Here is a 22,300-nt window from a genome sequence, read left to right as displayed (position 1 = left end):
CATTGAATTAAACAACTGATTCGTTGAAACACCCAAGAACACTTTATTCAGAAATGAAACAGCACTGCTGCATGATGCCTGGAGACGTGTAGATGCTCATTGCGCTTTGAATTTGTTTGGAACTATTTTGCAGCCTGTCCAAAAACAGACTAAAGTTGAGTTCACGTTAGGAAATGCAGCCTTCTTTTAGTCAGTGCAGTTAATTTGCATGAAAATCTTGAACTCATTGCAAAATCTGCTTGAGGAAATTCATGCACAATTCCTGATCGGACAGATTGGAATCACTGGGTTTTGCCTGTGAAATTTAGCAAGTCAACAGTAAACATGATCACAAGTCAAGTGAACTGTCAGCAAAATTTGGCCGGCAAACAGTTTGCTCTCTACTGTCACACAAACCAATCATCTTTCTGTTGGAAGTGTCCCCCCTTTATGTTAAATTTCCAATTTCACAGATTTCTATTACAATGACTGGATTTAATACTCAAAACGTAATTGACCATTGGCACATGTGACTGCATTTTAACCGCCAATAGGGTGTTAAAATGCAAGTTACCCAATATTAACTTTTTGTTTACTGAACTGTTATTTAAAGGGCATTTCAAATGAGCACTTTTGTTTCTAATATTTACAGCCTGTGTGGCCAGTCAAACAAAGAGCACTCTTATTCTTGTTATATTGCTTAATTATGACATTAGTAAATAGATCCACAAGTAAAATCAATACATAAGTAATCCTGTAGGACATCACAGGTACCTGCAGGACAAATAGCACAGTCCCTTTCTCTCTGTAGCCCCTCCTTTGGTCCATAAGTTCCTGACGGGCATTGTATTGCAATATTTGCAACACAGTAATGCCCTGCAAAAACAGATGTTAACACTCAAAATGTGCTATTGAATGTGAAAAGCGAGCAGCCCAGTCTGAAATACTGACTCACCTGCAGGACACACAACACAGTCTGATCTCTCTCCGTCTCGGTATGTCCCAGAGGGACAGGAGATGAGCTGTCTTGACCTCTGACCAAGATGAGACTGTCCCCTTGACCAGACCGGAGTCACTGTACTCCTGCAGGCTGATGAGCCATTGCATTTTTTACACTCAGTCTGGCCCGGTACGTCTGAATAGTGGCCCACGGGACAAGGAAGAGGTGTGGACATCTTTTTGTATGGACAGTGGCTTCCTAAAAGAGGAAATTATAGGGATTTACAAGGAGTTTTGTGTCTGTAAACTTGTATGCATGTTGTGACATTGATGCTTGTGTTTATTTTGGCTTTAGCAGGTGCAAGCAAGACATCAAATGCATGTGAATTAAACATGGGAGTCCATGTTTACCCTCGGGACACAGCTGACATTGAGCACTGCACAGAGTGGAATAGTAGCCTTCAGCACACTCAACACACTGTGTCTGGTTGAAGTTTGGTTCTTCTCCAAGGCCACACTAAAACAAATAAAATAAATATGGTTTACACCAAAGTTTACACTTAGGTTGAGTGTAATATTACCATTTTTTTTTAAGCAGGACTTTAGTTTGTACCCACCTTTATTTGAAAACCCTCTATGCAAACAAAGCCAAAGGGGCACGGCAGGCATTGGGTGAGTCCCTCTGGAGAATACTGTCCTGACAGACAAGCTGTAAGGTTGCCTGTTGCGCTGTCACAAGAGAAACCAGCGGGACAAAGCTTGCATTCCACACGGTCTTCTGTGCTAATCAAACCTGGGACACAGGGCTTTAAAAGACAATTACAAATACAATAACTTTACAAAAAGTTTCTATTAATGCATTAACTGACATTATGTAAGAATGAGCAATGAACATTTGTTAAAATGAATTAAAACAGCTGTTCATTATTAGTTCACGGCAGCTCAGGAACAACAAATGATGTTAATTGATAAATCTTTTGATTTAAATAGTGTATTAATAAAAACTTAAATTTAAATGAACATTAAATAAGATAAATAAAAAATGCTTTATTTATTTACTAGGTTACCTGGCAGTCCTGGATACTGCTTTTTCTAGTAGATGGGTTAAACATGCCAGAGGGGCATTTTCTGGGTGCAGAAACATTGCCAGGACAACTGAAATGTAAGGAAAGGAAAAGAAAATATTAATATATTAATACAATCACATAATAAGTTCTATAAGCCTAACTTCTCACTTACAACTTCCCTGCAGGACACTCAAGACAAATCCCTGATGAAAAGTAGGTTCCCTCTGGGCATGATATTTGGGTCTGATTGCAGTAGATTAAACACTCTGAACCCTCAAGCCTCATGTCACCTCCTGCATCAAAATATTCAAAAATAAATTACTAACTACAAAAGTTATCAATAAGCACACTGTATCATTGACCAATATTCAATCAGTAGCCACATCTAATTTATTTAACACACTCTATGTAATGAATTCCATCTCATGCTGTTAGTACCTACCTGATGCAAAGACATTCCATCTCTGTCTAAAGCCAGTCCATGTTATGCAGAACCAAAATAAAAGAAGATAGCGGTTCATGGTGACCGTTTTTAAGCTCCCCGTTTCATCGCAGAAGACTTCTGTCCTCAGTCGCTCTATAGCCCCTTTAAGTCTATCAGTGAATAGGGACACCTCAATAATTGAAAGTGAAATTCAAGCCATGTAACTCAATTCCAGTCAGAAGCCATTGATACACTTACTGGGCAAAACTGTAAACATCTAGAATATCAGTCTGTTTTTTAAACCATGGACTGTACAGGATCTTATTTACCTTTTGATTTCTTAATGTTAGAGGAAATTGAATTTAAATGAAATAACCCGAATATTTCTACACATGATTTTAAGCACTGATTACAAGCGTTAGAAAACCAAATAACATACATTAAGGACACGTGTAAAACAAAGACAGTACATGTTAAAACAGATTGTGGAGTGATACTGTTTTTGTGGTAATGTGAAGGCAGGATGCTTCAAAGCTCAGCAGCTGTGCAAAACTGAACTAACCCCAAGTTTCCACTGCAAAGCATGAATGTGATCCAGTTTCCTGCAGCAAAGGGGCTGATAAATTAATCAAACTGCTGGGAAAGTCACTTTGATTCATTAACATGGATGTTATTAAGAGTCACACTGTGAATGGGTGCCATCAGAATGAGAGTTCAAACAGCTGATGAAAACATCACACAATAATCCACGAGTAATCCACAGTACTCCAGTCCATCTATTAATTTCTTGTGAAGTGAAAAGCTACTTGTTTGTAATAAATCCATCAAGAAATTTTTTTAACTTTCAAACCATTACTAAAACATGTGTCTTCTTTCCATAATATTGCTTTCTGCAGTGAAAATGTGATTGTGTCTGAATCAGGAGAAAAATATGCACTGGTCAAGCACCGTTTACAAGCAAAAATAGTCAAATATGTCAATATTTTGATGTGACAATAGGGAATGGACTTTAATTGATGGACTGGAGTCATGTGGATTAATTCTTTCATCAGCTGTTTGAACGCTCATTCTGACGGCACCCATTCACTGCAGAGAAGAAATTTTAAACACAATGCAATTCTAAGTTTCTTTTCTGATGAAGAAAATAATTTAGCTCTTGGATGGCCTGAGAGTGAGTACATTTTCAGCAAATGTTCGTTTTTGTGTGAACTATTACTTTCAATTATTCTGAGGACTTTTCTTACCATTTTTGCCATTCCCTATATAGATGAATCTGAAGAACAAGTAACACCTCCTAAAGTACTAGCTGGTAAGTCTATAATTTAAAGGGATGGTTCAGCCAAAAACAGTGCTTTAAGTGGCCCAAAAGAGATGCCGGTACTCTATTATAGCCTATATAGAGAGAGAAAGAAAAATCCATCCCGCGCAGGTCTCTGAAAGCGGCGGATGCGCATGCGCTTTTCACTTGTAAAACTCAAGGGTGTATGGGTAATGTAGTCTCTGCTCTCGGTGGGACGAATTAGGAAGCGTGCATTGTGAAGGGCGCTCTGAAAAGCGGCAGCACAGGCAAAGGATTAAAACCTCTATTAAAACAGATGTCCAAATGAGCGTACTGGTACGCTAAAAGCACGTTCTGCACGTTCTGGGCGCACGGAGAGGTGGCTGTACGCTCAAGAGCTATATTTGGAAGTGGCGGTACTGAGTACCTGTGCATACCGGCCCACTTAAAGCACTGCCCAAAAATGAAAATTTGATGTTTATCTGCTTACCCCCAGGGAATCCAAGATGTAGGTGACACAAACTGAGTTTTAACTCAAACTGTTGACTGCAAGCACAAATACAGACTGCAAGGGTTTAAATTAAAAATATGTATTTGTGGCATTGCATTTTTGGGTGAACTATCCCTTTAAAGCTCTGTAAGGATAGTTATATTTATTGTACTATTTTTAAGGCCATTATTGGTTTATATTAATGTTTTGAATGTTGTTCTGATCTAGATCCATCTCTGAGAGTAAAGTTGTTTAGGGGTCAGGCAGAGTCGGATGAAGTGCTTAAATCATTATCTACCATTGAAGTGATGGCAGGAACCTCACTCAAACTTCACTGTGTTGCCCTTGATAACAAACACTGTGAGGTGCAGTGGGTCAGAGAAAACAGTACCCTTCCCTTGGACAAAATAACTGGCACCATAGTACAGTGGAGTGAAATCAAAGCAGAGGATAGTGGACAATACAGGTGCTACACCAAAGGGACCTGCACTGACCAGACTTTTACTGTGGAAACAGAGGTCATCACATCAGGTGAGCACTTTTACACTTCCAAAAATAAATCAACCCATTTTCAGAATCACATACAACACAGTCCATCAAGTCAGCATTTTGCCATACAGATGGATTCGCCTGGGCCAAGATCTTTGCAGCATTTGCAGTGTCTGCAGTAGTTATCCTGGTGGCCCATCTGGTGTATTTGTGGTACAGAAAAGGATGTAAGATCATGGACTCTGTTAGCAAAAGGTAATGCACAATTTTATGTATAAAATTAAACATGATAAAACACCAAAACGTATCAAATCACTATCATTAGCAGTGTTTGTAGGGTTACATCCAGAAGTGCAGTGGTGATAAGGCCAATCGCTCAAGGTCTTTCTCAATTGATATTTTATTTGACTAAAATGCAATAATATATGTATATACACTAATTGTCAAAAGTTTGGAATAAAAGGTTTTGGGTTTTTGAAAGACGTCCTTATGCTCACCAAGGCTGCATTTATTTGATTAAAAATACAGGAAGCATTTAATTTTGTGAAATATTAATACATTACTTTTAAAACTGAAATAATATTAGATGAACTATTACATGCACCTTTTCTCCTTTAATATATTTTAAAATGTAATTTATTCCTGTGATGGCAACTGAAATGAATTCATGAATTCATTACTCCAGTGTTTAATGTCACATGATCCTTCGAAATCATTCTAATTTGATGATTTGCTGCTTAAAAAACTGTTAAAAAACTCTTTTTGCGGCTAAATATTTTTGTGGAAACTGAGATACACATACCATTCAAAGTTTTACCATTCAGTAAAATTTGAAATAAATAAATATAAAATAAAAAAATAATTTTGTCCAATAAAGAATCTATTAAAATCATCAAAAGTAACACAACTTTAACATCAAAGTTGCACAAGATTTATATTCCAAATACATGCTGTTCATTTTAATTGATCTAGGCATTACAGAATCCTGAAAAGATGTATAATAGTTTATATACAAATATAGCACAACTCTTTTCAACATTGATAACAAGAAATGTTTCTTGAGCAACAAATCAGTATATTAGAATGATATCTGAAGGATCATGTGACACTAAAGACAGGATTATGGTGCTGAAAAGGATTATCAGCTTTGCCATAACAGGAATAAATTATATTTTAAAATATAATAAAATACAAAAGATTTTAAATTGCAATATTTCACAATATTACTGTTTTAATATATTTTGAATAAAAAATGCAGCCTTCATGAGAATTAAAGACTTCTTTTATTAAAATGAAAAAACCAACCCAAAATTTTTTGAGCACAAGTTTATCTGAATACGGTCATCTGAATGGTATTCAATCGTTAATTGATTCACAAAACATTTTCTTTTTTACATTTAATCCCAGACAGTCAGAGCGATCATGAAGTCCCTTATGCTGACATTGTGATCTCTGTGACAGGATCCAGCAATCCGGATCTATCTGACACGTTTAACCAGACTTCAAAAAAACTAAGACCAGTGAGAATTAATATTATTTTAATATTATAAATATATACAATAATTTAAGTAATTTTTACAGGGTTGTTTGGTATCATGGAACCAGATGTGTGACCGTGTGAATTGTGTTTTGCAGAGATGGAGGGACGAGGCCAGAGCAGGACTACTGCACGCTTCAGCTGACAGACTGCACATCCACTCTAAAGAGGTCACTAGGAAATTAAGCACAACGTCTGAATATGCTGTAATTACTTACTCCTGTGAGGCTCTTAGTTAGTTACTTCAAAAACTGCCGTATCTGATACAAAAAAACAGAAGGCAAAATGTGAAAAATGTGAATAGATGTCTGCAATTAAAAAATATAAAACTTTTAAAGCATGTGTGGACTTGTATGTTTGTTTCTTTTATAGTCTTGAATGAAATAATTACTGCATTATATTTGCTTTGCAGCTCATACATTTTTTTTTTTTACTGTGTCAGCTGATTTGCTGTTTTTGAACAGGAAGGTCTATATGCCTTAAAATAATGGTTTACATAATTTGTGTCTGAAGTCCAGTTTTACAATTGTGTTTTTTTTTTTCTTTTATCCAGTGGTAAAAATAACCTCAAACACCAGTTCAGACCCCTCTAAATTATTTTTATTTTTGTCAATTTAAGGGGGAACATGTCCCAAACCCCAATATACCTTGCCTGCTGTAGTACTAATAAAAGGTTAGAAATTGATGCTTGCAATTTGTTTTACACTTCACACATTTAGCGAGCTTTGGACTCTGAAAGGTGGTTATTTGTATGGTCAAAAACATTATCATATTTACCATTTTCACCTATATTTCTGTATATTGTTATTTTTTTAACAAAACTGTCTTTACCTGCAGTATCGGCTGCATACGAAGGTGTTGAACAGTATCATTGACATGCGACAGGATTGCATTTGCGGGCTTGGTTTAAATTAAGAAAAAATTTTGATACCTTTTTGTTATTTGTTATTTAGTATTAGCCTATATCCCATTACTACTGTTTTAAACAGCGCTCAACGTCTCAATGCCTGATAATTTTTAGAATGATTCGAACTGGATCGTGAATCGTTTGACCGATTGACTCTCGATTCGCGACGCGAGCATCGCCGAATTACATAGAACTGACAGAAAACACGAGATAATTTAAGAAATATTATAAAATAAAATATAAAGTTCACGGTAATCTCGATCGTCAGGGATTTATCAGTGTACAGACAGAGCAATAGCTCGTAAAACCTGAGTCAATATGAGTCTAGCTATAATGACATATTTTTAATACCATGCAGTTATGGCGTCATTTGTTTGTAATTATGCAAATATGAATATATATATATATATATATATATATATATATATATATATATATATATATATATATATATATATATATATATATATAAAATAAATAAAATAGATAAACTCTCTTAAGTTAATGTCTAGTGACTTTGGGAGCAGCTATTCTAATAAGGCTATTCTGTAGAGTTAATGTAGCTATGCTACCACTTTAAATATTTACTTGATATCGATCGTGTGCGTCAATACTGAAAATATTACCTTCCCTGAGAGACCGGCTACAGTGCAGAAAACGTTATAGCAAAAATACATATCATTTTATATTGCATGTGTAAATACACAACATTTTGGGGTATCCTACTGACGTTTTGCCTTTTGAACATGACAAGTCGTAACGTTTTGACCCTCTCCGCTATCGGTAGTAGGAACCATGTGTCGGTTGCATAGCAACGGTTGACAACATTCGACTCGCTTTGAACGGTAAGAAACATCACACCAGTACACCTGGCTAAATGATTAAAAATATATTGACTCCCGATAACAAAGCAAGAAACAAAGCTTGATAGCACAAGTGTTCCTATACATCTTTCATTTTACAGAGGAAAAAAACGAGTTTGTCTTTCATTTAGTTGATTTTTAGCACAACATATTATGTATTGTCAGTGTCACTATATGTGAATATCATGCAGTAAAGCTAAACATCTTAATGAGTTAATCATTGCATTTAATATATGTTTTTTTCTAATTATGTGGAAAACATTAGTCTACAACACCATTTACCTTTAATGAACACGTCTTTCCCCTAATTAAGCTCAGACCTGAGAGCTGTATAAGATGTCTGTTCCCTTCTCCAACACAAACCTGCGCATCCCGAGAGGCTTTGGGAATTTATTGGAGGGTCTCGCTAAAGAAGTGTTGAGAGATCAGCCTGAGGACATCCCTACCTTTGCTTCTATCTACTTCTCAAACCTTCTTAAAGCCAGAGAGGGTAAATGAGATGCTTTAAATATAAACATCAATCTTTCATAATCTATAATAGGGGCACTTTAGTATTTTTATTATATATTAAATTACTCTTATATGAGTTAGCCATTATACAGTATGCTTATACAGTATGCCTTTGTCCAAGCCAAAGCCAAACCGATTTTGTTTGCAAGGGCTAGAATTATTATTAGATCAAATATATTGTCGATGCATTGCTTGAAAATAATGAATGTACAAACGAATGCATGTTTTGTTTCAGAAAGTGGCCTAGACCCAGCAGAGTGGGGTGCAAAGTTGGAAGACAGGTTCTACAATAATCACTCATTTAAGGTATAAAAAAAAAACTGATTAAAAATGAGACCACACTTTTTGAACCTTAAGATTATACTAGTTCCTTCTAACGTGGTGTTTGTTCTTCTCAAAACAGGGCACAGCAATACAAGGAAACTACATTTCACCAAAAATAAATACAAGGTCTGTGGATGAGGAAGTGTGATTTTACTTTTTCACTCCCCCTAACAGTTTTCCAGATGAGAGAAACAGCCAAGCCTGAAGTGAAGCAGTGTGAGATTTTAGATTAAAATTTAGACAATAAAACTGAAAATGACTCATAGGATTGCCTGCAGTTTTGATATGATTTTCTTGATTCTGGTTGTACGTTCAAGCAGCGCTGCAGTTTTATAGCAGGGCGAACCTTGGTGGGTGGCTTTCAGAGGATTGATTGTAGTGTCAGAGCACAGATATCAATCTGGGTTGTACATTAGGATTCATTTATTACTCCTGTTATAGTTGTTTGTGCTTTTATTTACCCACATTATCAATCACTGTTGCATATATAAAATTACCCATGCCTTCTTACATGTCAATTTTCAGAAACAACGCTGGCCGTTCTGAAACTTTTGGAGACAATGAAACCCTAAGCTCTCAATTAAAAGACCCCAACACTAATATTTCTGAGGACACTGAAGTGAAGCAAAAATATGAGTTAGATAAGAAGCTCGATGAGGAATCCGGTGAGACGGAACGTGGACCCGATGTGGATATTCCCTATGTGGGAACAGCAGATGTTGATATATGTGCTCAAGAGCTAAAAGACCCCAGCAGGACTCCAGAGCAAACATCAGAGGTACTGAAGGATGAGGAGGTTGCAAAAGAAGCTGTAGATATTGATATCTGCAGATCAGAACTTGAGCCTACACCTTTGCCTTCCTTTGGTGGTCTCGCAAATGTGGATGTATGTGCTGAAGAGATAAACCACCCATCTGAAAGCCTAAAATTGAAAGAAGGAGAGTTTGAAGCACAAGATGAATCTTTTGTTGAAACTCCTTCACATATTGAACAGGATGTAGGCAAGCAGGCAAATGAAATGTCTGATGATGATGATGATGACGATGATGATGATGATGATGGCCATACTGAAGATGCTGAACAGGGAATTTTAGAAATGGCTGATAATTTATTAGAAGACATTGATCCAGAAGAGAAGAGCACTGAGCAGATTTATGTGGAGGAATCAACTGAAAGTACTACTGAAAACGCAGTTGAAGTAGAACCGGAATCAGAGGAACATACTGAAGTAAAGGATGATTTACCAGACAATGAAAACCAGGAAGAGACTAATCATGTCTACAGCAGCACCAATGACTTTGTAGAAGATGCAGCCGATTCCACATCTGATATCAATAGCAGATCATTGATTGAAATGAAAGACACATACATTGACTACAGTGATGAGACATATAGCGAAGTCATAGATGTTCTAGATGAAGTGCACCATCACTGTTCTACTCATACAGGTGAGTATGAAGCTGAGAACAGCACTGATGAAAAAAACGCCTCTAAAATGATGGATGCAATGAAGAAGGAAACCCCAAAGCTAGTTAACGACAGTGAAACTGAAGTCACAGAGGACATGATAAGCAACGAGATTTTAAATACTGATGCAGTGGATGCTTCTGAGAAGGATCTAAACACAGAGAACGTAAATGAAGGGAGTGATCTTGACAGTGATGCTGAAGAGATGGATCTGGACATTTCAAACATGCCTCAGCAAAATATGGTAAAAACTGAAGATGAGGAGAAGGATTTAAGCCATGATACTGAACCAGTGGAAGATATCTTGCCTTTTGAAGAAGAAGAAGCTGATCTCAGGCCTTTAGAAGGAGAAACAGAGGTTATCAGTGAAGAACATCTGACAGAGTCACAAGAACAGACTGAAAAAACAGAGAATGAAGGAGATCAAGAGGATCAGTTGGAGGAGCAAAGGGATAAATGGCAGGAATCAACACTTGAAAGAGAGAACCAGGAAAATCCTGACAGCATGGAACATAAGGTAAGCGATTTTTGTTACTTTCTTGTCTTTTTTTCACCACCTCTTTTGATTTGGTAAACAAAAATGTGGTATTTGTATAAAATAAGTTTTGAAATATAAATGTTACATGTTATATTCTTTTTTTCTTTTATTATTTTAGTTTTATAAGTTGTACATTTATTTTGTTTCCCATGTATTGTAATTGATGTTCAAGGATAAGAAAGCCAAAAAATCAATAAATTCCAAAAATCTGTGAGTAATCATATTAAATAATTATGATGCCAATATTGAGCAAAATAATTGTGATTATGATTTTTGCCATAATCAAACAGCCCTACCTCATCCTCATCTGCAGAATATTCCTTTCATTGTCCCAAGTTAGTAAGTAAAAAATAAAATCAAGGACTCAACAGTGTGGTTCTGTGTCTCTCTGGAGAACAGTGATTGAAGATGTCCTGAAATAGTCCAGCTGGTGAGAGCAAGACTGCGAGAGGTTCAAAAAAAGCTCAAACTATACATACATCCTATGTCATTTAAACACTATGCATAGACCCAAACAAATGATTGCAACATTTCATAAAGAGATATTCAGAAAGGTTTAGATCTTTTAAACCAAGAGGTCAGAAGATAATCCATATGCTTTTTTTAAAAGGGGTTCGAATGACACCGATTTGGTGGTGTTTCCATGGAAACATTTTACCGACCATTTATCTGAGGGAGAAACTGATCTAGATTTTGGAGTTCTGTGATATTTCCAAAGAAACAGAATATGTACCCTATTAGCTGTTTCGCTTTTCAATTCCTCGTCCAAAGTGGAGTGTTTCGATTTCTGTAGGGGTTAATTAGAGACACACACACTAAAGCAAAGCACTCTTCTTCTCGCTCCAATGTAGGTCATCTAACCTGACCTATATCAACTCTTGTCCAATGACTTTATACGCTGTAGGAGGAGCAAGGGAATCGTGTAAGTGCTATTTTCAGGAACAATATTCATGTTATCATCAATCTTTGGCACGACTGTAAAGTCACCTCATCTTCTTCTTGGAAACTCAGTGTTTTAACACTTCGAGCTTTGTGAGCCGACTTCATTAGCTCCCAGCTTTACAGCTCCAGCAGATGCCAAGAAAAGAGCTGCATCTTCTCTCTTTAATCTTGGTAGGGTAGGAGGCAGGAGATGCAGCAGTGTTCCAGAGAAATAAAGGGCAATGGATTCACTGTCTGTTTGTCTTACTCTACAGTAGATTGCCACAGGGTGGAGGAGGCACGGACTGTGTGGGACTGACTGAGATGTGGGGAGCTGCTTCTAGTATTTTCGTAGCTTATGATGATAGCCCTCAGGAATATTTTGGCCAGTGACTATTTAAAGTTATGTTATATAATTGGGTTGGACCATGGTATGTCTCTTTATCATTCTCTCCACTGAAAATCAAGTATCTCGGGTCCTAGTGGTAACAGGTGTCGGGAAAATGAGAATAATGGCGGTGTAAACGTCAGCATTAAACTAAATATTTGCAACGAGCAAAGAGCTGAGTGACAGTGTCAGTGATGATGCTCGCGAGTCGCGCGTTCTCTCTCTCTCTCTCTCTCTCTCTCTCTCTCTCTCTCTCTCTCCTCCCACCCTAAGACTCTGAATTATAAGGATAGTTGGAGAAGAGGCGTATTCGTCCAAAGCGGTTTGCCCTGTGAGGAGGTTTACTCTCTGTTGCACCTGCACAAGACGAGATCACGTTAATAAGCGTCTGTAATTGCGCGTCATGGATTGTCATATCGTGAGTATAGACCACTTTAAGCGTTGTTTTTTTATATATATATATATTTAATGTATAAAATTAATACATATTGTTTTTAACTAAATTGTATCGGTTTGATCATAAATGAAAGCATACTTTAACTTTTTCTTACGGCTACTGATTTAGGACCGAGAAAAGCTGCACTTTTCAAATATATCGAAACTTTATTTCCGGGGTAAATTTCATGTCCAGTAAATTATGGGTTTATGTCTTCAGATCCATATTTTGTGCTCACGATCATTTCACACTTTTTAACAGTTGACTCTTTATTCCTATGCAAATGATTAAGTTTTAATAGTTTACTCTTAAGCCATTAGGGCGTCAAAGGATCCCCAAATATTTGTTTATGTTATTAATAGCATTATTAATATTAATTGAAGTATTAAAATATACAATCTGCTTACTGTAAATAATATGAAGTTACATTTAAAAAAAAAGGCGTATCGTCTCAGTGAATAAAAATGAATAATAAGTTGGACTCTTGGTGGCGCTATATAAGTTACAGAAAAATATAAAATATCTATCTATCTATTCTTTTTGTTTATTTATTTATTAAACAATATGTTCATTAATAACTTCCTATTAAACATAAACGCCTAAAACCCATGACGAATATAGGGCGTGTTTATATTAGCTGGGTATATGAGGACATTTGCATATTTAAAAAGTCAGTCACCTTTCATCAGCAACAAACATTTTTGGTAAGCATCTGAAAAAGCATGCAAAGTGGTATTATAGAGAAACAAATGATATAAAATGAATCTAGTTATTGTGCATAGATTGGTGTTAACAAATGTCAGCTCTCGTTTTTAAATATGAACAATTATGTGAGCTTATGGGCTAAAAAGGTCCTTTTGCTGGTACCCCAATTATTTATGCTTGCTGTTTGTTTGTTATGCGTATGCAAAAGGATTAGTCAAATGTATCATTTATTTGAAATGGACTGGTATAGACATGGGGAAAGGCTTGTGACTGCACAGTTTCATTAGAGGTGATCCATGGGTAAGCATGCTTTAAGCCTCAGAGGCAGCAGTAAAATGAACAGATGCTTATTTATAGGGGGATTGTGGAACGCCTCTGCCTGTGGCCACATATGAGATATGTTGGCAAAATGCTTGGTTAATATGAAAAGGAGGCCGATTCTTAGTTCAAAAGTGGGTGGACATGCTCCTACCAGGGTTTTACAATGGACTTCTGCTCATCACCCTCACTCAAGCAGTTTAAAGACTGCCAACCAGCCTCTGCTGAGCCATTTTACATAATGCTAAGTTGTCGTGGTGGGAGAAAGCATGTGGTTTCACAGCTTCAGGAAGACTTATTGAGACAAATAACATCACATCCCACCACACACACTGCTTTATGATGTGTGCTGACATGCTTCAAAGAGCACAGGAAGCTGGTCACAGTTGACTTTTGTAGCATCTGGGTGATTGTATGTATTTGAAATCATTGCATTTATGTTTCAGTTCATTTTATTTTAATAGGTTCAGATAATAGGTTTCTTACACTCTTAAAAATACATGTTCTTTATGGTTCTTTGAAGAACTTTTAACATCCATTTCACATTAGGTCCTTTAAAGTGGAAAAAGGTTCTTTAGATAGAAAAATTGGTTCTCTTTGGAACTGAAAGGTTCCTATGGGAACCCAAATGGTTCATTCTGCTAAAACCCCTTTATTTGTTAAATGGAAATAACTTTATTAAAGTTTAATGGAGAAGAGGAGCATTCAGTTGGAAAGCCTCAACTTCTGTGGAGCTTATGGATAATGACTCATTGCAAGAGGGCTTAAATGGCCAGGAGATGTTAAACCCACTGTGGTGGTATATAAGAACTTAGTCTGAATCACTCTAGCAAGAGAAAAATCAATACGAAGTACAGCCAGTGTTTGTTTTGCTAAATTTATCACTTATAATTCATCATTCAGGAGGAATGCAACCAGCCACAAGAGGAAGAGGACATCATGGACATCCCATTGGATGACCCAGAGGCCAATAAGGCAGCTGCCAAAATCCAGGCCGGCTTCCGTGGTCATATGACCCGGAAGAAGATGAAACCCGGTGAAAAGCCCAATGAGGAGGTGAGCAGCAGTGGTGAGGGCCTCAACGGCAGCCAAGGGGACTCAGGTTAGTCACTGTCCCCAACAGTCATAGTCAAGAGCTAGACTCAACACCCATCCCACATGGTGCAAAGGCCGCCAGCTATTTTGATCCAATTCGGTTTGGCAAGACATTCAAAAACCCTCACATATCCTCACAGAATTTGGCTTTGAGATCTGAAGTAAACAACCAGAGCTTTGAACTTTAATGAGAGTTCAAGAGAGTGTTGATTCGCTATCTTTCTGTTCTGCGTAGCAAAGATTTTTAATAAAAAAGCAAGAAATATTGCGCCTATTATAGTTGGAGAGCCACAAAAGAACTCTATTATATCCAAAATGAAATAAAATTAAAAATCCATAAATTATGTTTAATGAGTCATGTCTTTATACGAAGTAAACATAATAAGACATGCTCAGGGGTGCATTTTAATTACTCTGTGAGTGCTTCGGATAATTCTTTTCTTAATGAAGTAATTATTAATGAGCCCATCTATCATTCTTAAAAGATTGCAGTCGTATGAAAAGGCCATTCACCAACGGAGTACACATAGTCACTCTATACTATCGTCTCTAATATTTCAGTTTGTTAAGACACAGATATCTCAAATCTAATTTCTCTTGTGGGTGGTTTAAGCCTCCACAATTCCAGGACTCAATATTAAAGCTTCTTGCAGATATATCCCCCCTTTCAATTTTCTTTTGGGTGATTTATTAATTTTTTGCACAAAATTGCCTAGTTTTCTAGAGATGCTGGATAAACTGTTTCCCCCAGCTCAGTATGTATGCAAATGGTTCTCGAGCTGTTGATCCCTGGAGATTCTACTTTGAAGCAACAAATAGGCCAACGCTGTCGGAAAGACCATAACGTTAATGTTCTCACACCAAAGCCTCCATTTGGACTACCTTTATTGGTGTTGTCCTTTGAGGACAAGCTGAGCAGATCTGCTCATTTGATGTGGAAAGTGGGGCAAGCAATGAGAATGAAGGTGTCCTTCCAACCTTCAGCCCAGGCCCATATATCTCTCCTTCAGCTGCGCTGCCCCACCTCTGTGCCGAGTTTAGGCTTTTCCCAAGCAACATCAACCCAGTTCTCGGTTGCTAAGCATATTAGGTATGGAAGTGTTATTTTTATCCTCAGGTGCATCTGCATCACTGAAACGAGGCTGTGCTCCGTTTTACTCTGACAAAAATAAAAGGCCATCTATGATCAACTCATATTCTGGCAAAAACAATCAACAAGTAATGCTCTGTCGCATATGGTATATTTTGTGAATAATGCTAATGTAGCTATCAAGCACTGCAAAATACTATTTTTATTCTTTTTTTTTTTTGACTTGTGCAGCACAAATATCTAAACATTCTTAAATTAAGGGCTTAAAGGTCCTGTATGTAAGATTGACACCGAGTGATTGAACTAGGTATTGCAGTCCAGATTCAAAATATTGTGAAGGGGTTTTTTCACCTGGCACCTCCTCCTCAGACTTGAGTCACACGCAGGTTGCCAGATTGGTGACACCAACAGGAACGAGCGCACTTGACAATGAATGAAATGAAATTGCTGTGTTTTCCACCAACTGGCAACCCGGGGTGCTGAAATACAATTGGGTAAACGGGCAGTGGGCGGGTTTAATTGAATTTGTTTTTCATACCCCATTGCCAGATATTTTTTTCTTTATATTCTTTCAGATATTTTTCATGAATTTAAATTAATTTTAATTTTAATTTTTTAGTGGTTGATGTTACATTGTTGTCTTGTCACTTAGTAGTTGCCTAGACAGCTGTTTGTTTCCAAACCGAAGTGCAGTAAATCTAAAAAAAATAAACATATTTCACAAAGCAGGGGGAACAGACGGAGTAGAGACAGACGCCACATCTGGACCAGAGCAGTGAAGACCCTTCTCAAGGTGGATGGCTTAAAGGACGCTTTCTCCAGGGATTTTTTTTTTGTGTGTGTGTCCAACAATAGTACAATTAAGCTGGATATGTCATCTGATGTGTGAACTCTTTCTCTATTTTCTGCTTCTTATCCAGTCCGGTTGAATATCTGCTCCAGCATGCGTTTGCATCCCACAAAAGGCATCTGTATACTGCATATCTGATATTTGTATACTGTAAATTGGAGAACGGGCAGTGTAGAATTTAACACAGCCTTCTTCAGTCAGACAGTCAAGTAGACTTAAAACAATGCATAATGATTGAGTTTCCTCCTTTTTGTTGCTTGATATTCCTTTCTTGTGGTAGTATGTTAATGATTGCCTTGATTTGACCATGTAGCCACTATCACATTAAGATGTGAGCTTTGTTTATCATAGAATGTTATCAGTTGTTTATAATTGTGTTGACTGATCTGTTTGGTTTGCTAGCTGTAATATGTTGAAAATGAAATCAGAGCTTCCAAAGCAACATATGGCATGGCACGATTGACTATAATTTATTTCATTCTGTTTAATTTGTAAAATGATTGATCCTAGGTCTTTCGTATCATTAGAAATATAGAAACTGAGTTGTGAAAGCTTAACGAGTGATAGTCAAGATTACCTTGCATGATGACATCAGCGTCAAGCTCTGTATCAGTTGATAAATGAATAAAAACTCAGAAACGTGTGTTGCCTGCATGGAAAATGATTTTGTGCAGTCAGGGGCTGATCATAAGTCTTTTGAAGTCTTTATATAAACAGTCCAATAACAAACAGGCAGTTATATATATATATGCAGCAGAAATTGAAATATTAACATCAGTCTCATTAGTCCTGCTGGATCTTCTGACTGGAGGGCTCACAGCTGGAAGGCTGTGCTAATGAGACCTGGACAGTCATTTATCAAGGTCAAATTGCCACATGCTCTGCGCTATACTCAATATTGCATGTCAAAACAGCATTTAGGCCTATAATAGCATTAACTGTTTTCGAATCTGTTCCAGTGTGTTCCAGCCACCACAAAATTAAACTTTAGAACCTCTTCTTACTTTGAGATTGTTCTGAGGTTAAATACAGATTCAAAATCATATTTAGTTAATAGCTATGATGCTGTTTTTGACATCAAAGCTGTGCAGAGCTATACGACAATGTCTTAGAAAAACAGCTAATAAAAAAAGCATATCCATGAACCTAAATTGGACATAGAGCAGTTTTTAATTAAGTATGTGTCCTTTGGTGTCTCGTATGCAGTTTGGGAAAGCAATCAATTAAATCTGTGTATGTGTGTTAAAATATTCAAATGTAACCATCTTTGTTAAGATTTTCAAAAGTAACTGTAATTTAATTACATATTTTTCTCAGTAACTGTAAAATTACAGTAACATTTCTTTTGTAATTGAATTGCATATAATTCTGTTACATTTAACTAGTTACTCCCTGACACTGAATCTGCAATAGCATAAAACTTGTAATAATGAATCGATGTCAGAATGAATCAGAATCATTGAATACTTTGGTCCATTTCAAAACCAAAGCCAGACTCGTGTGCTATATTTAAGTCTTCTGATGTTGTACAGTAGCTGTTTGTGAGAAAAGGATCAAATTAATAATCCACTGATTGATTATTTGCTCGTTCATTGTTCAATAATCCATTATCATTTTCAGTCGGTGAGAACCAGATCTGTCTTCTATAAAGAATCATTCATACAGTACCTGTTTTATAAAACAATCACTATAATTTCAGACTATATTCATCACATAAACTAGCAATTTATTCTAAGACTTAAAATTTTGTGCTTGAGTTGAATGAACCATTTTTATAATACTTTTTATGGTGCTTCCTTGTCCGTTTATAAAGCTTAAAATCTTCAGCATCCATTGATTGTAAATTGAAAAATATCTTCTTTTGTGTTCCACAGGTTTGAAGTGTGAAATGACATGAGGGCGACGAGCTAAATGACTAAATTAGCATTTTTAGGTTAACTATCCCTTTAAGAATGAGCTGTTCTGAGAACATAAAAATGAATCTGCTTCCCCATGACAATATTAATCTCTCAGCCATTACATTAAGAGCTGCACTTAATTAGACTGTTTACTGCAGTTCCTAATTAAAGACATATGGCACTCTGTTAATCTTGTTTTTCAATTGCGTCTCAGCTGACATACCCTGAACATTTATTACACACTGAATCACATTTCTCAGATTTAACAAACGGGAGTGACTTCAGAAATCCTGCTTCTTGGACAGGCAGGAGAAAAAACTGGACAAGATGTCCTCCGCGCAGCAACAAAGACCTGCCACAATTGTCTTGTGTGTGTGTGTGTGTGTGTGTGTGGCTCAACTCTTCTTTTCTGTGTGTGAAATGAGCGTTGGAAGTCAGTCGCCCACGTTCCCTCCTCCGCATGCAGGCCTCAGCTTTATGGGCACCAATGTAGCCTCCCAGAATGAAGTCTGTCACTGGCTCCTCGACTTACAGTCTCCTAACAGCATTTTTACAGGTTGCCTATGGCAACACAAAGTGCCATGATAAAACAGTTTTCTCTCAGACTTCTGTGTGTGTCCCATGATTCCTGCCCTCTGCAGACTGCTGTGGACAACACAGCACTGCTGACCTGACAGCTGCCATACACCAAAAAACACTCGGCTAACCTGCACAACACAGACACTTTACGTATTTTTAGCCTGTAAATGATTACTCCTTTCTGTTTTGCCTCACATAATTATGCTAGCATTAGCACTGGCTGCTACATTTGTAGAATATTATAGCATCTCAGTCACGGAGTGATACTGAAATAACTCTCCACATCTGAAATATCTGTCTTAATCTCAGCACTTCGTGAACTTTTCCGTTTTCGTTCTTAATTGGCTCTTATGTATTTTATAATAGCATTACATCAAACCCTCCAGCAGAGGGAGCCTGTATATAACAAGTTTAGCTCTCGCAAACAGATTCATAAGGCGATTACATCTTTATTATGTGTACTCTTTCTTTCCATGAGCATATAAAAATAGTTTTTTTGTTATTTAAATTAAGCTAATATAACATTATCAGGCCTCCGTTTTTAAATGAAACAAAAAAACAAAACAAAACAAAAAACAATTAGAATTGCCTTAGCAGCTAAATGAAATATAGTAAGTTTGGGAAGAAGTGTTAAAATAAAAAAAAATTACTAAATTACAAAAAATAAAGTTAAAAGAAAAATATAAGAATAAAAGCAACTTATTAATAATAATTGTAAATAATATAATACAATTATTTAAAAATAAAATGATACATAATACTTATTAGAACAGTAAATAATTCTAAAATAATTACATTTACGAATTATATATCATTTTAAATAAAATTCAACTTCAATCGCAAACAATTATTCTTAAACAGGAAATTGTAGTTAAAAAGTTAGTTATAATTTGACCTGTATGGTATATTTCAAGTCTTGTGAATATACTGCACACAAAATGTAGTGTATTCAGCATTGTGTGATGAAATAGATGAAATTTGTAATAATTGTTGGAAAAAAATATACAATGAACATCCTACAAAGCCCTAAAGGGACATGGTGATGAGATAGAATTCAGATGGGAGGAAAAATCATATTTGAAAGTTTTTGTTTTCTTGCGAAACCAACTTTCCTGAGAGCGTAAAAGGAGGATGTTTTTAACAAATTAAATAAAATTTATTTTTTCCAAGACAAAAACTTTTTTTTCATAAAATGTTCTGGCATCTCATAAAGTCCAGTGCAATATAGCTTCAAGAAGATATTTTCCAGCAGAGCCGTGTATAAGGATCTTTCATGCTTTCAGTGCACTTTTGACCTTGGATGTTACCACTGACTCTACTTGACAGATTTCTTCCCAAGATGAGAGAGTCCTGGAGGACTTTTATCCTCCGGAGGACAATGATGCCAAGCTTTGTGTGTTTGTGTCTCAGAGTCCTGCTAAATCTTTGATCAGCCAGAACAGAGGAGACCCTTGAGGAAAACAGACTGCATGTTCTGTGAAAAGCTGCTTCTTTCTGACATTCTTTGCCATTTTGCATACATCATCTGCCCTATTTACTGAGAGGGAGAGTAACATTTCAAAGTCTGATATGGGACAAATGCAAAGTCTGGATCAAAAATATTAGCTCTCCTAATTTGCTGTCTTGGGTTGGCAAATATGATCAGAAATGCCATCTGTAGTTTTTTAAATAGTTTTCACTGTGTACTAAACAATTAGTTGTTTTTGCTCATAATTGGCATTAAAGGAATAGTTCACACGAAAATGAAAATGTGCTGAAAATGTATTCTCCCTTAGGCCATCCAAGATGCAGATGAGTTTGTTTCTTCATAAAAACAGATTTGGAGAAATTTGCATCACATGACTTGCTCACCTTTTGGATCCTCGGCAGTTACTGGGTGCCATCAGAATGAGAGTCCAAACAGCTGATAAAAACATCACAATTATCCACAAGTAATCCACACAACTCAAGTCCATCAATTAGCAACTAAGCTGGATGTTTAGAAGAAATCTATTATTAACCTTTTCAAATTTCAAACAGTTGCTTCCAAAATAGAATTCCATAATCTAAGATATTGCCTTTCTTCATTTAAAAAAGTAGCCTCATCTGAATACGCATTGATCAAGAAACGTTCACGTGTAAACAGTTCTAAATAAATACACTGCTGGTTCCATCAAAGAAAGCTGAAACAACATATATACATTATAACATTCTAATAACATTCTGTTAATCAGCAAATCAGAATATTAGAATGTTTTCTGAAATATCATGTGACAGCATTGATGATGCTGAAAATTTAGCTTAAAGAAGGGATTATGAACTAACTACTGAAGCAATGGTTTAAAATGCCACAATTATGTTTATGTTTTCTTTTCTTACAAAGATGCAGCTTTTCACTTCACAAGACAATAATTGATGGGCCGTGTGGATTACATGTGGATTATTGAGATATTTTGCATTCATATTTTTGTATTCTTCTAAACTCATAGTGAATATTATTGTTATTGTTATGAAAGCGAATATGAATGTTACATTTATTTTAATAAATTAATACATTAATGACTGAATATAACATAACATAATTTTATAACATTTTATTGTTCAAATAAAAAGTCATATGATATTTGTTATTAAGATAAATGAATATGAAGCTGGCCATGTACTGTAAATCCATTATGAAGTGACTCTCTAGGAACTGTTTAAAACAAAGCATCCAGGTCTTGTGCACAAAGGCCTTTTCGGAGAAGACTGATGCCTTAGCAATCTGTAGGTCCTCTTTTCATCTGCCATGGCCTGGTGGGTCAAAGATATATAGGGCTTACAATGTGCACATGTGGGAGGGCCTGGTAAGGGGTGCTGAAGTAGAGAAAAAAAGCACTTGTCCCTGAGCAGTTGTCTAGTAGTTGTATAGTAGCTCCAAAATAAGTTCTACTTCAAGTGACAGAACTTGAACCCTTCGACTGATTTGCCTGATTAACTTAATGGCTTCTACTAAATAAATGTCCATGATGCTTAACCTACCACTGCATATTCACAATGGCATAGCTGGGGCATTATAGCTCATCTCACACTCATCCAAGTGCCTTTACTGCAGAGACAAGCACACACACGCACAAATGTACACACACAAAGGGCCCCTGAAAATAATCACTGTGGAGAATCGTATAAAGCACACACACACACAAACACACAAACACACACACACACACACACACACACACACACACA

General features: G+C 36.4%; 1 protein-coding gene across 6 annotated transcripts; it reads left to right on the top strand.

Moving 5' to 3' along the window:
- Positions 1-7,904: 7,904 nt before the first annotated feature.
- On the top strand, positions 7,905-17,259 carry LOC113115090 (coiled-coil domain-containing protein 1). Of its 6 annotated transcripts, none has more exons than XM_026282364.1 (7): positions 7,905-7,956; positions 8,293-8,464; positions 8,720-8,790; positions 8,888-8,934; positions 9,334-10,792; positions 14,485-14,683; positions 16,493-17,259. In XM_026282364.1, the coding sequence occupies exons 2-7, from the start codon at positions 8,311-8,313 to the stop codon at positions 16,543-16,545; spliced, it is 1,983 nt and encodes a 660-aa protein (XP_026138149.1). In that variant the 5' UTR covers positions 7,905-7,956; positions 8,293-8,310; the 3' UTR covers positions 16,546-17,259. The 6 variants fall into 6 exon arrangements, with proteins under 6 accessions (XP_026138149.1, XP_026138152.1, XP_026138151.1 ...); XM_026282367.1 differs by having other exon boundaries at positions 7,924-7,956; positions 8,288-8,464; positions 14,485-14,637; positions 16,496-17,259; XM_026282366.1 differs by having other exon boundaries at positions 7,924-7,956; positions 8,288-8,464; positions 14,485-14,637.
- The last annotated feature ends 5,041 nt before the right edge of the window (positions 17,260-22,300 follow it).

The sequence above is a fragment of the Carassius auratus genome, chromosome 15 (genome assembly GCF_003368295.1).
Source record: "Carassius auratus strain Wakin chromosome 15, ASM336829v1, whole genome shotgun sequence".
NCBI classification, from domain to species: domain Eukaryota; kingdom Metazoa; phylum Chordata; class Actinopteri; order Cypriniformes; family Cyprinidae; genus Carassius; species Carassius auratus.
Note: the sequence above shows the minus strand (reverse complement) of the source record. Positions and strands in the feature narration are given on the sequence as shown.

Coding starts and splice junctions, on each gene's coding strand:
- LOC113115090 (XM_026282364.1), top strand. CDS start 8,311: ATGTCTGTTCCCTTCTCCAACACAAACCTGCGCATCCCGAGAGGCTTT. Junction 10,793..14,484: donor CTGACAGCATGGAACATAAG/GTAAGCGATTTT, acceptor TTCATCATTCAG/GAGGAATGCAACCAGCCACA. Junction 14,684..16,492: donor CGGCAGCCAAGGGGACTCAG/GTTAGTCACTGT, acceptor TATTTCACAAAG/CAGGGGGAACAGACGGAGTA.